Source organism: Schistocerca americana, chromosome 6 (genome assembly GCF_021461395.2).
Source record: "Schistocerca americana isolate TAMUIC-IGC-003095 chromosome 6, iqSchAmer2.1, whole genome shotgun sequence".
Lineage (NCBI taxonomy): Eukaryota > Metazoa > Arthropoda > Insecta > Orthoptera > Acrididae > Schistocerca > Schistocerca americana.
This window is the reverse complement of record NC_060124.1, coordinates 260,156,610-260,171,331: the sequence shown is the minus strand read 5'-3', so window position 1 is coordinate 260,171,331 and position 14,722 is coordinate 260,156,610. Positions and strand designations below refer to the sequence as shown.

Below are 14,722 nucleotides of genomic sequence, written 5' to 3'. Positions count from 1 at the left end.
ATATGCATTTGCGGACCCCCTATATGTTGTCATAAAGGCTCAGTTTTCAATTATCTATTGATTCCATCAATTTTGACACAATTACGCATAATGTACTTTAAGGGTGGTTTTCTCAAACATGGAGGAGTGTTCAGACAAAATATTTTAGTCTTTCATTTTAGGTTGTACACAAGCAACATACCAAATATGAGCTGAATCAGTTGGCCTTTTCTGATGTCTTCCCTTTATCAGTGTGTGTGAGGACTGAGCGGAGGTAGGTAAGGCAGTTATTGCATGAGGCTCCTACAAAGAAAACCTGTCTAATTTGTGCCATACTTAGTAAAACATCATCAAAATGTTTCATCCCTACAGAACATATTTAAAAAACCTTTAATCCCCCGGAAATAAGTAACATATTATCAGTATCAGTAATTCCTGCATAAATACAAGAGGACACATTGTTATCGTAGCCGAGGTAACTGATATTGACTGCTGCAGTACACTTCAAAGTGACACAGACACATTACACTGTTTTTCAACAGTCACCTGGCCTTAGTAAACAACCACTGGAGTGCTCTACCAATCATTAAATTATTTGACTATAGACACCCACTTACAGGTCACAAAGATGTTTGAGAATCACTGTGTGAATGTCCTCATTGTTGGAAACTCATTTTCCTCTTGCTTGTTCTTTCAGCTTGTGAAAAAAATGGATATTGCATGCTATAAGATTGAAACCTCCTGATCAGCAGCCTTCGTCAAACTGTTGGCACTATTTCACTATGGCTGGACATGATTTGCATTTGGTCTGTATACAGCCTGAATTTCAGAATGAATCTGTGTGCAATTTAGATGTTTTGTCCACAAGAATCATACCGTCCTGCATACTTCAACTTCGTAGTATGTTTCCAGTTGCTGCGCCATTTCAATTGCACATTGTGATGCATCTGTTATTCGTACAGCAGCAGATTTGGGGAAGGGTCTTTCTTATAAGAAAAAATGGATGATATACTGAAATAGAAAAGGCTTACCTTCCCATGTGGGTTTGATGTCGCATGCCTACCAGACTGCACTTGTACTATTCATTGTGAATAGGACGCCATACTTCTGCTAATAACTCGTGCTACTGGCACATTCCACATGAGTCCAATCTGTTGTCATCCTCAGACACTCAGTGCAGCAAGGTGTTGTTAAGTCAGAAGTGTGCTTACAGTCTTGTGTCATGAGGCATGCTTCATAGGAAACAATTCATGAAGTTCTCAAGCATCTCACGACATGGGCTCTCATTTCCCATCCCTAATCTCTATTAACAAATTCTGACAGAAACCACATCTATGTCACTGTCCCTGAACTTGTATACTATCAGATGCATAGTCTGACAACCCGCAGTGTGTGTTTAGTGGGCTGTCCAAAAATTTATCTGACCTAAAATGTTCAAACTGCATAATGTCATGAGAGAGAGAGAGAGAGAGAGAGAGAGAGAGAGAGAGAGAGAGAGAGAGAGAGAGAGAGTTTGTGAGTTTCAAAATAGATGACATAAGTGGCCATATCTTTTGAGTGCACTGACTTAGAAGCTTTAACTTTTTGCACCACCAAGTGGCAATACACCTTAATATGTGACATACATTGCAACCTGATATGCCTACTCATTCCTGAGAAAAAGGATTTTTAACAACTGAACAGGCAGGCACGCAGGCAGACAACAAAGTAATCCTGTTTCGTTTCTACTGACTGACGTACTGAAACCTAAAAATGAAAGAAAAGATCATGAGTAACAATGACATTGGTAACTGATTTGTATCTGTTATGAGAGGAGACTTCGTATGTTTTCATAATTTCAGAATTGTGGAAAAAGACAAATTTAGGAGATCTGTTATAAAATGAAGGTAAAAAATTGTTTTCCTAACATCAAACAGTTGATAAAAAGAAAGATAAGAATACTTTCAAGTACTGCTAAAAACTGGGAAGGAATCTATAATGAGCATTAGTTTACTTGAACAATGACTGTGAAAACTTGATTTCTTATCTCCATGTTTATTTGTCATTATGTTTCAAACAAGAGCACAATTCAACAAGAAATTGTAAACCATACATGAATGATTGTTTCTTACTTCACATGAAATCTTGTCACAATCTTCACCAAAATCAATTTTACAATTATTTAACTTGAAGTTAATTCTATCTTTGATCAAGATAGCAGTTTCATCATACAACCTCTATCAATTAATTGAGAGAGGGCTAGGAGAGGGAGTGAGAATTACTTGCAACTGAAATGTTAATGTGATTTTCACTTACTTAACTTGCAAGAATTAAAGAAATATACACTGCATTTAAATAACATCAGTTTCACTCACTACATATCTTCCTCTCACTTGCATTAGCAGAGCTCCAATGATTCTTTGTACATTGGTAGCAGATACTCATACTGTCCTAAATCCATACTAAAATCAGAAAAAAATGATTTAAGGTGATATTTTATCTCATTAAATAAATAAGTACCCGAAGTAAGTAAGCTATACCTATGTGCTTCTCCTCAAGTTTTGTAATACATCCCTGAATAATAAGGAACTGTCTCGAATTACAAGTGTATCAGTACATTACAGCAGTAAATGTTGAAAGATGTATGCCAGAAGCGAAACAAAAACTTGAGATGTAAGAGAACGCCCCGCTCACCAGTACAAAAGCAGACACTTCTTTTCTTTCAAATATGCAAAACCTCGACTACAAACCATGAGAATGAGAGTTATGCCAATGGCATAATTTTTTATTTTTTATTTCTATAGTGACATGTAAAAAAGTTTCAGACAGTTTTAACCTTACTAATACGCATAACTTTCTTCCATCTTTGTCTGCACCCCTTCCTCTTCTACCAAGATTAATGAAGTATTCACTGAAATTTAACTTTTATATTTATTGCTCATGTTACAACTTCCATTCTCACCACAAGAACACTAATTATAGGTATTACTTATAAACAGCAGTATTCTCAGTTAAGTAACTTTATCACATTGCCACTGATGTGGTGGCAAAATAAAAGAAATCAGAGGGCATGGAGTAGGAAGCATTTATCCATTACCATGACACACTTCGCCGTTATCTAAAAACAAGATGACAATTTTAACATATCTGTAACTTTTTTTATAATTTGAGGCCTCCCTAGAAGACAAAACCAAAATAATACGTGATGGTAATAAATATAAGAAAATAGTAACAAATAATTAAATAATGACTTGTGGTAGGTAAGGCACAGCCCACACTTCATCTGGTTCTGAACATTGGGAATGTTATCCTTTAAGTACATTTACAACCAGGAAAACCTGTTTGTTATATCCATATTTCAACAACACGAGTTCTCCAAATTTTAAGTCTTCATAACATCATTAACAACAACCAACTACACATAACATATTATCAAAAAATGTAGGTGACAATGCTTCATAACTATTGAAATATTACTTTCTCAGATCAGATAAAATATTCATACAATAATCTGTATTCACATAAATAACACAGTATATCACATCTGTCATGATTTGTACCATGTATACAAAATAAAGTACAACTTTTTAATCTTTTAATAATACATTGCCATTTTAAATTGTAAAATGAGCTACAAATGTGCGTTTCACACAATTTCTCATAGAAAACAGACGAATAATGCAAGTTCAGTCTATACAGTCACAAAAAAAATCTTTAATTACTTCTGCTTCTCACTTGTAACATATATTCGGACATTTGCCTCAATTTCTTTGGTGAAAATAAAATGGAAAACACAGAGAAAAGAAAACAAACTTAAAATTACTGACGTGCTTTTCTTCACTAGGAACAGTGTAATTTAAATAACATTCTTAATATATATTTATAGGCAATATTACTGAACTTCAGATGCAATGCAAGAAACATGTCATCTGTAATAAATTTGGTGCAAGACTAGTCTGTTTGCTAAGTACTAAGCTACTTATTGAATAAAAATACTGTTAGCTCATTGCACATGTTGTGCACGTTTTTGACAATAGCTGATAAAAGAAGTAAAATATTACTGCCCTAAAGTATACTTTATATAAGCAACAAATTTTATGGAAAAAAAGTAAAAATTTGCCAACAAAATCTACTTCTGACAATTCATCAATAGATGAAATGCCACTTACTTACAAAACTGCAATGCTGTGGTAGAAACAACATAACAATGATATTACAATAGCACCAATTAACTCCTCAAGTACATTTGCAGCAACTGTCAACTGCCTTACAGAACGCACAAAAATGTGCAGGAAGAACAAATGTAATATTATTTATATCAATACTTTTGAAAAGGAAGAACATCTTCATTTTTCTTTGACGAATGTATAAAGTTCCTGTAAATTCTGTACTCTAACATCATAGTAAATGAGATCAACTAATGCTTTGAATGTAAGTCGCACTGCTCATCAAACGTGCATCCATCCTTATTTCTCACAGAAGCTTCCAATGTTGAAATGACACACTGAAAAACAGCAAATAAATCACACAAACACCATACAATAAATAAACAAATTAGATAAAATCTGCAATAGCAGAAAAATTTTGTCATTTAGAACTGTTAGCAAAGTTTCAAAAAGTTTAATGTAATAATGATGTGAACAGCTGAAAAACTAGACTCAGAAGGCACACAGCATGAAAAAAAAGCTACAACAGACATCAGCAATCATTCGCGCCCTGAAGTATAAGAGATTAGTCAGTAAGTACGACATTCATATGACAGTGAGGAAAATAAGTTATCTTCTTGAACAAAATATTCAGTATTCATAATAAAACAAATCAGAAAGAACAGTCCAAGCAGTTACAACACTGTATTTGATAACCTATTAAAGCTTATCAACTTCTTTTTAACAAGTGAGAGTTGTTTCTAAAGAGAATCATCATACAACATTTAATCTGTGGAACCTATGTTTCAATCACTGGCACATTTTTTCCTGAACTACATTAGCATATGCCCCAACCAAACATGGAATGGCATCCTGCCACTATCTCTGAACACTCTGAAATGAAAAAGATACACATGGTTAGGTGATCTCTGTATATACAAATCTAACAGTAAGTCACTTGTTCAATCTGTCTATACGTGCAAATTAATCTGTTATGTGTGGATGGATATGTGTGTGTGTGTGTGCGCGAGTGTATACCCGTCCTTTTTTCCTTTTTTCCCCCCTAACGTAAGTCTTTCCGCTCCCGGGATTGGAATGACTCCTTACCCTCTCCCTTAAAACCCACACCCTTTCGTCTTTCCCTCTCCTTTCCTCTTTCCTGATGAGGCAACAGTTTGTTGCGAAAGCTTGAATTTTGTGTGTTTGTTTGTGTATCTGTCGACCTGCCAGCACTTTCATTTGGTAAGTCACATCATCTTTGTTTTTAGATATATTTTTCCTACGTGGAATGTTTCCCTTTATTATAACCATATCATTAATCTCACATTAGGTATACTAACTCAGGAAGAAGATTTTTATACATAATTTATAAATATTTTGTACAAACTGTCTGAATTATGATGAATTAAAATTAAGTTGTGAAAACTATACCATTGTCACCTAGTGAACGGCTGCAGCGACTGGAGGGAACAGCAGGGCCTCGAGAACTCAGCAAGTGGGATCTAATTCACACCTGGTATGGTGGTCTAGCAATAGACCATGTGACTGCAAAGCAAAAAGATAGTGGGATCTAATTCCCATCGAGTCACTTTTTCCACTCTGCCTTTTAACCTAGCATTAATTTCAGACTGCCAGTTTCTGCTTCCCTCAGAATACCAGTCAAAATATGCACCTCTAATTCACTGCAAGTTCTTCAAACAACGGGCAGTGAGTCACTCAACTTTTAAGTATTGTAATAAATATGACAAATAACGAAAATATAACCACCTCATCCTCAGGCTTTTAGGTGAGACTTACAATTTGAAATAATGAAATATTTTTACCCAACTGTTTCCCTGTAATTGTTTAAAACAATTCTGTATAGAAAAAACATGTGGATCTGAACTATGTGGTATTTTATTTTTTGTGTTACAAGTAAAACATTTTCTGAAAAACTACTTCAGCAACTTTGCTCCATTTTCACACAGTATGCTTTTTCAGCAGCTCACTTGATGACTACTTTCAGCTTTCTGCTGTCCCTGAATCAAACCTAGATGTGGACATGATTCTTTGTGTGGCATGGCGAAGAAGTCTACCATAAGCAGTCCACATCAAAGTACTGTGGCACTGAGTCTCAACGGTGCATAACAGTGTGTACTAACCTTCTAAAGATGAGCGCTGTAACAAGAGCTGAAAATGCATATCATGAAGGGTTTTTCATTTACCTGTGCCACCTCAGCCAGCCTCCAATACATAATGAATCATACGTACACCTACGATTCATACACAATATTTACACTGGATGTAAACATATTACATTATGATGGGCTCCTATCATTGACATGAGATGTCACCGCAAATGCCTCCATACAACTTTCCTACTGTGCACTACTTGGATTGTGTAAGTTATGTGAAAGTGATGATACAAAAAGCAGTGCAATGATTGCAGCAGAACTGATATATGACATGGCTGTTGTCACAGGTGGCCTGGCCTGTGATGGGGTAGGATATTTATGTGACAGGGCCGGAATAGTAAGTGCTAGGTGGGTGGGTGGATGGATGAATGGATTGGGCAGGTCTTGCACCTGGGTTTTCCCATACCCCCATGCCTCATACATTCCTTTTCTCTGAAGTTTCTGTAAGCTTTTTACATATCTGCACACATTATTAAGTGGTTTCATGCATTTTTCATATTTTCACATACCTGTGTATGTTTTTGTGTTTCTTTATGTATCTCTTATGCATCTTTTCTGTTATACAGCTCCCCTCACAACCACCTAACACCTTCACTCGCGCAATTCTGCGTCGTCATTTCCGTTTCCCTTATGCCATCCCTGCCACAATATACCACTGCTCCATCTTTCAGCATCAATTCAGAAAAGTATCCCATTCTGTGGCTAAAACCAAGTCTCACATCCTATTCTGTAAATTTTGCTTAAACCATGGAATTCTCCCCTTTCCCAACAGCCTAAACATAAAAATTGCTTCTTTTGATCCTACTCCTCATTTCACAATGACCTTTGCCTTTTCAGATTCTGCATGTCTCTGATCCTCACAAACCTGGCTCTGCAAAAACACATCTCCTTGGCACAGGCATACCAGGACCACCTCTGCTTCCTCTGCAAGATACTGCTATTATGTAATCCCTACTACATACAACACATCTCTGAAACTTAATCCCTTGCTCTCTGTGGAGGAGTGTTCCAGACATCACCTCCATAAATTATCCAACTTGTTGACAACCTCCTGCCATCTTTGGGCACCACTATTCAACCCCTATCCTACCAACAGTGTTCCTCCTTGTTAATCCCTCATAGCACCCAAACCCTGCCCATCTGACCTCTCCAACTTGTCACACCCCCTAAAGCTCCCTACCAACACTACTAAATTCAGAACCAAAACACTGTTGCTGACGTCTCCAGCAAAGTCCTCAGCCCAACAGAAATTTAAGTTCTATCCAAAGGCCTCACTTTTAGCCCTACACTCAAATTAAACCATACTGACTTGTCAAAGACAACTCTCCTCCTGATCCCTGCAATGGAAACATTTCTTTGCCACCCATCCCTCCGATCAAAGCCAACCTAGTCACAACACTGAACCCTGCCTCTCTCAGTATATAACACCACCCAACAGTGATTCCTCCCCCCCCCCCCCCCCCCCCCCACACCCACCCACCCACACACACACACACACACACACACACACACACACACACACACAGACAAACTACACCCTGGTCACATTCCAGAAATTCCTTACCTCCAACCTTGCCTCGCCATCTTTCCCTAGTCTCTTCCTAAGAACAATAACCTTTCAATAGAAGAAAGGACAGCCATACACAACCATAACACAAATCCTGACCAATCATTGTACCTGCAGTCAGAGATTCTCCCACTTTCCCATACACCAACATCCCTCATGCCCTACTGAACACTACCTTTCCCAACATCCTTCAGACTTCAAATCCACTACTAATTCCTCATACACCTTTCTAACTGCATCCTAACACACAACTCCTTCTCCTTTGAAACCCTTAGTTGGTTCAGGTTCATAGATGATATTTTCATGATGTGGACTCAGGGCTTAGACACCCTATCCTCATTCCTTCACCTCAACACCTTCTCTCCCATCGTCCACACCTCATCCTCCTCATCTCATTGTGCCACCCTCCTGGGCATTGACCTCCTGCTCTTTGACCACCAACAGTACCTGCATTTCGACCGTTATCATCCCTCCCACACCAAAAAATTCCCCCCATACATCATGTCCACTAGGAGCAGCCCATCTGCAGTGACAAGAACTCCCTTTCCCAGAACACTGAAGGACTCACCAAGGCCTTCAAAGACAGACACTATGCCCCAGGCCTAGCCTGCAGACAGACATCCTGTGCCATTTCCCCACATACCCCAAAGCCTCCCACCATCTCCAAGAACAAGCTACAAAGGAGTGCCTCCTTTGTCACAAAATACTGCCCAATGCTGGATCAACTGGATCCCATCCTCTGTCACTGCTTTGATTACGTATATTGATGCCCTGAAACGAGGGACATCCTACCCAAGATATCCTCCTAAAGTTGTGTTCTGTCGGCCCCACCCAACCTCCACAATATCCATAACATCCTTCACCATCCCTATGGCATCCTCAATCCCAACCCCTTGCCACAGGGATCATATCCTTGTGGAAGGCCTAAGTGCAAGATATGTCCAATCCAGGCCAGTCACAGACTTATCCTACCCTATTAAAAGCCAGGCCACCTGTGAAATCAGCCATTTTATATACCATCTCTGCTGAAATTACTGCACAGCTTTTTATATTGGTATGACTATGAAACAGCTGAACACAAAATGCTCAATTTCAGTGGCTGTTTCACAACCTGGGCCACCTTGAATCTCCCTCCACCAACTTTTCTGAACTGTTACAACACATACTCCACCACCAAAATTATTCCGTTCTCAACCCCTGGTAACTACTGTCCCCGTACCCTCCATCCAACAGTTCTGCCCCTCTGTCCTATTACCTCCTACCCATTCACATCTCCTACCCTCATTGTATGCCACCCTCTGCCAACACATATGCCCATCTTCCCCCTTCACTGTTCGTCTCCTTCTCCACTCCCCTTCCCCCACCCACCCGTCACATCTCCCTGGCCCACAGCCTCTTGACGCTCAGCTTGGTCGCAGTCTTCTCACGCTGCCGTCTAGACCCTGCATGCTCCGCCACACAATGCCCTTCTCTCCCCCCACTCATACCCTGCTATCGCTTCCCCAGCTCCTCCAGATTGATGTTTTCATTCAACATGACAGTTGCATTCCAGTCCAAGCTGCCAGATATGGAGGTCGTGTGTGTGACGTGTGCTTCCTTATGTGAATGAGTGTGTGTGTTTTTTCTTTCCTGAAGAAGGCTTTGGACGAAAGCTAAATGTGTAACAGTCTTTTGGTTGTACCCGTCTGCAACTCAATGTGTCATCTTTACAGTGAGTAGCAATCTACCCTTTTCCTTTTACTGTTAATATTTCAACCTGGAGTTTCCATTGTTTAAAATAGGGTATACTGAGAATTACTCATGACACACACTACGTACTGCCAACACAGGAACAAGCCATATGCGGACTACAAGTTTCCAATTCCAAGAGTGGGAAAATAACTTCAAGATGTCCCCTAAGGTGGAGAGGTATGACACTGTCAATTCCTTGCAGTCCACCATATGAATGACACTACATATGAGAAAGCTGTTTTACATTGTTGTTAAGCCTCTCACATATGCCTCCAATGTGCCATAGTTCCTCATACAAAAGAAACTCTGCAGTCCATTGAAGAGTAGGATATAGTCAGCAATAGACACATTAATAAGATCACATTATATGAGCAAACAGCCTTTTTCACAAGTTACGCTAATTAATCATATATCTGCCACGTGTGTGACATTTTAAAAAGTGTGCGTGTAAAGGGGGTGCACTGGGGGAGGGATGGGGGGGGGGGGGGGGGTTGCATGTGAGGGCACACCTGTGTGTGTGTGTGTGGGGAGGGGCATAGAGTATAAAAGGAAAATGCTAGTGAAAGAAAACCAAAGAAGACTAAAAATTAACAGTATGAAAATATTGCTTGAGAGGTTTTTTTTATATATATATATATATATATATATATATATATATATATATATATATATATATATATATATATATATATATATATATATATATATATATATAAGGCAGCTATATCTTCATCAAACCAGACCACGATTTAAAATTTTTAGGTACAGCATCTTACAATAACATCAAGAAGCTTGCCATTGAGCTCAAATTGTGCATTACATCTATACATAAAGCAACCAATGAGGACACTGCGTTACAAGTTTTGCAGCTGTGAAAGACCAGAAGATCAAAACAAAGATGCGTTTCCAACTGTCAAAGTACAGATTGAGAATATAACACCAGGACAGACATGAAGAGGAACATCATCTAATGGTACCAGATGGAGAAAAGGCGACAATACAGACAATATTCTGCCAGGAAAAACAAGGTGGTAGAAGAGTCCACTACAAGAGCCCAGCATTCTCCCATTATTCGTTCACTGCCAGGAGTAACTGAACACAACCACACTTGATCTGCATGTTGGTACAGCTTTAAGACGACCAGTGCACTGAATGCTATACAACTAGATAACAAAAGTATTAAAATGGAAGCAGACTGAATACATATGAGAAATTTATGAACTTAATGCCATATCTGCCTGGCCATCCTTTCCTCCACACACCAGGCAGACCATGTGAGCAGCCACTCCACCTGTAGGACATTGGTAAATGGCTTTTAACATCACCGAGCGAGGTGGCGCAGTGGTTAGACACTGGACTCGCATTCGGCAGGACGATGGTTCAATCCCGTGTCCGGCCATCCTGATTTAGGTTTTCCGTGATTTCCCTAAATAACCCCAGGCAAATGCCGGGATGGTTCCTTTGAAAGGGCACGGCAGACTTCCTTCCCCATCCTTCCCTAATCCGATGAGACCGATGACCTTGCTGTCTGGTCTCCCTCCCCAAAACAACCCAACCCCTTTTAACATCTTGTATAGCCTGGACTGCTTAACACAGAGTTTAACATTGCCTCCACAGTGTCTAGGGGTGCCAACCTGCCAACATGCTGTGTACCCGTCACAGCACAGAATGATGTTAGCAGGGAATCATTTCCCTACACCCGGTCACGTGCCCTCTCAGTGCCACCTGGATATCCATCTGCTCCCGCCTTTTTAGGTCACTGCCGGACTGTGAAAAGAGAGTTATTCCCTACACCTAAAGCCAGCAGTACAAGCAGTTCCATATAGCAGCATCAGCAGATCAGTTATAGCACTACCAGTTGGCAGTACTAGCAGTCCCATATCAGTGTTAAACGCTGGTAGACCTGGCCCAGTCCTTAGCACACTTCACCAGCAGTACGACAGCCATCATACGCTGGCAGAACTGGCCCAGTAACGTCCCAGGTCTTCATGCCGCTGCCTACCATGATTCTGGGGTGTGTCATGAGGGCACATCACTGACAACTTCACAGGAGAGATATTTCTGTTGCACGCAGCTGCGTGGATATTCATCCAAGGACATTATAACTGAGTTTTGTTTTGTCAGTAATGTTGTTCTTTCAAAAGTATCTTCAATCAGTCTTCAGTACGAAGATGCTTTACTGAGGACAACTCTGTGTCCATGGGTGTTGAAGTATATTGCTGTTGTTGCTGTCTTGTTTCCTCTCTTCTGCCAAACTTCAGTGGCAACAAGATAAAAGTGTGTTTTCACATTGTCGTCTCTCACAGTATTTATGTTTCAGTGCTATTTCGGTCTCATTTCTCTGTTTATTGATTTGTTTGCCAGAGTAAGTTTTGTTTTCACATTGTTCATCATGTGCTAATTAGTTTTGATGGGGCTGTTCTCCCAGTCAGAGGGCAGTATTCATCACACCAACATGTCTTCTGCCGGGATACAGTTGTAGTCTATGTGATGAGGTTCTCAGTAGTTAGCGTGTATCAGTGTGACTTCTCGTTCATGCTGCTGGTCTAAGTTGTTTTCAGTGCTCCAAGGTTCCAGTTTCTCATTCACTGGCAGTATTCTCACACACAGTTTGCATGTTCACGTGTATTATAATGTCTGTCTTTCGCCAGAGCTGTTGTTTCAAAGGGTAACTCAGCTTACTCACGTTTTTGCTACTATAGCAGCATATTGGGACGCAGCCACCACATCTGGGCCGTTTTTTTGTGTATTCAGCGGTCAGAAAGAGGACTGGCACTTGTACCATCAATAGTTGGAGTTACTTTTTATGTTGTACGGCATTGAACGTACGCAGCACAGTGCTCATTTTCTTGCAGTGCGGGTGTCGAAATTTTTAATTTGTGTTGTCAGTTTTTCCTCAACTCATGCAAGGAGAACTTAGATTGTGATTTGTTGGTGGAACAGTTAAGTGTACATTTTCATTGTGTCAGTCAGCCAAGTAACATGTGTGCCACATCCTTAGTTGAAGTCGGACAGTCTTCCTCATAGTGTTCGAGTGAGCTTGTTCATGAGCAGAGTGCAAAGAAGGCATAATAAGTTTTTTGTGTGGCAAGCTGGCCATCCTTCAGTCAGGTTGATTACAACATTGTTGTCATGCCATGTGGCACTCCACGTCTTGTTCTCAGAGTTCTGTGGTGGAAGTACCGTCACTCTCAGCCCAGCCAGTGTTGTGACACCTTCAGATGCCACCTGTCTCGTTGGTGGCATCCGTCCTGTTGGTACCAGCCTTGTCATGGCTGGCACTCCTGTCACGGCCAGCCCTAGTATCATCGCCAAGCCTGTGTGTGACAACATCAGCAATGTCGTCAGTCTCCTCATTACCAACCCTGTCATGACCAGCCTTAGTGTTGTCACCAAGCCTGTCTGCAAAGATGTCATTCCCACCTGGCCTTCCTGTCATTGCCAAGCCTCTGTGTGACGATACCAGTCTTATTTTCAGTTCTTCTGTCGCCGGGCCTTTTGCAGCTGGACCTAGTGTCATCGAGCATTCTGTAGCCTCCACTGCCAACTGTCTCGTCTGTCCCTCCACTGCTGTCCCAGTCCCAGCTGTCCTCACCAGGTCTGCCTCTGATGACCTGTCAGGCTGGTCTTTGTGCCACTATTGGCACTGTTTTGCCCAGCCCACATGCTGTCACCAGGCCTGTTGAAGCTGATGCCAGCTGTCTCATCAGTAAGTTCACATGCCAACCAGCTGCAGCCAATCCTCTCATTGTCAAAGCTGCCACCATCATCATCATTCCTGCGGCCAGCCCCATAGTTCCCACTGGTGTTGCCGCACGCTCTCCAGTTTTGGTCTCCGGCCCAGCCACTAGTCTTCCCCATTACTGCCTGTGCTGGAAGCCAGTTGCCATTCCCCTACACCAACATGGCATGTTTATCTCGTTGAGAGCATTTTCTTGTATTAATTAGTGGTTCACTTCAGCAGTTTCATGTGCCTGGCAGTGACATTTTTGCAAAATCTCCATAATATTATAGTGTTTTAAAAGCCATGGAACTTATGCCCCACACTCAGCAATCTTGTCCATTCTCTCTTGCATTCTTCTTTAGTAGCTATGTACTTTCCAATGTCTTATACATGCATAGTGTTTCTGTTCTGTTCTTGTATTTTTCTGGTCAGTTCATGGACACGTTTTCCTTTTGCTGGCTGTGCTGGGTATCATTTCAGTTCTCTGGACAGTTAGCTCTGGAAGTTGGCTACCTCCCGCTGAGGTTGCGGCTCGTCTTTATCTACATCTACATCTACATTTATACTCCGCAAGCCACCCAACGGTGTGTGGCGGAGGGCACTTTACGTGCCACTGTCATTACCTCCCATTCCGGTTCCAGTCGCGTATGGTTGGCCGGAAGAACGACTGCCGGAAAGCCTATGTGCGCGCTCGAATCTCTCTAATTTTACATTCGTGATCTCCTCGGGAGGTATAAGTAGGGGGAAGCAATATATTTGATACCTCATCCAGAAACGCACCCTCTCGAAACCTGGACAGCAAGCTACACCGCAATGCAGAGCGCCTCTCTTGCATAGTCTGATACATGAGTTTGCTAAACACCTCCGTAACGCTATCACGCTTACCAAATAACCCTGTGACGAAATGCGCTGCTCTTCTTTGGATCTTCTCTTTCTCCTCCGTCAACCCGACCTGGTACGGATCCCACACTGATGAGCAATACTCAAGAATAGGTCGAACGAGTGTTTTGTAAGCCACCTCCTTTGTTGATGGACTACATTTTCTAAGGACTCTCCCAATGAATCTCGACCTGGTACACGCCTTAGCAACAATTAATTTTATATGATCATTCCACTTTAAATTGTTCCACATGCATACTCCTAGATATTTTACAGAAGTAACTGCTACCAGTGTTTGTTCCACTATCATATAACCACACAATAAAGGCTCCTTCTTTCTATGTATTCGCAATACGATAAATTTGTCTATGTTAAGGGTCAGTTGCCACTCAATGCACCAAGTGCCTATCCGCTGCATTTCGGTACAATTTTCTAATGCTGCAACTTCTCTGTATACTACAGCATCATCCGCGAAAAGCTGCATGGAACTTCTGACACTATTTACTAGGTCATTTATATATATTGTGTAAAGCAATGGTCCCAT

The 14,722-nt window shown here is 40.9% G+C and overlaps 1 protein-coding gene across 5 annotated transcripts in view; it reads right to left on the bottom strand.

Annotated features, from left to right (window-relative positions):
* Window positions 1-1,997: 1,997 nt before the first annotated feature.
* The window catches only part of LOC124619417 (START domain-containing protein 10-like), a 146,569-nt gene continuing 133,844 nt past the window's right edge, over window positions 1,998-14,722 (bottom strand). For all 5 annotated transcript variants that reach the window (XM_047145782.1, XM_047145784.1, XM_047145783.1 and 2 more), the window contains one exon: window positions 1,998-4,462. In XM_047145782.1, the coding sequence (XP_047001738.1) occupies window positions 4,376-4,462 (87 nt within the window). In that variant the 3' untranslated portion in view covers window positions 1,998-4,375. The remainder of the gene's footprint in view (window positions 4,463-14,722) is intronic.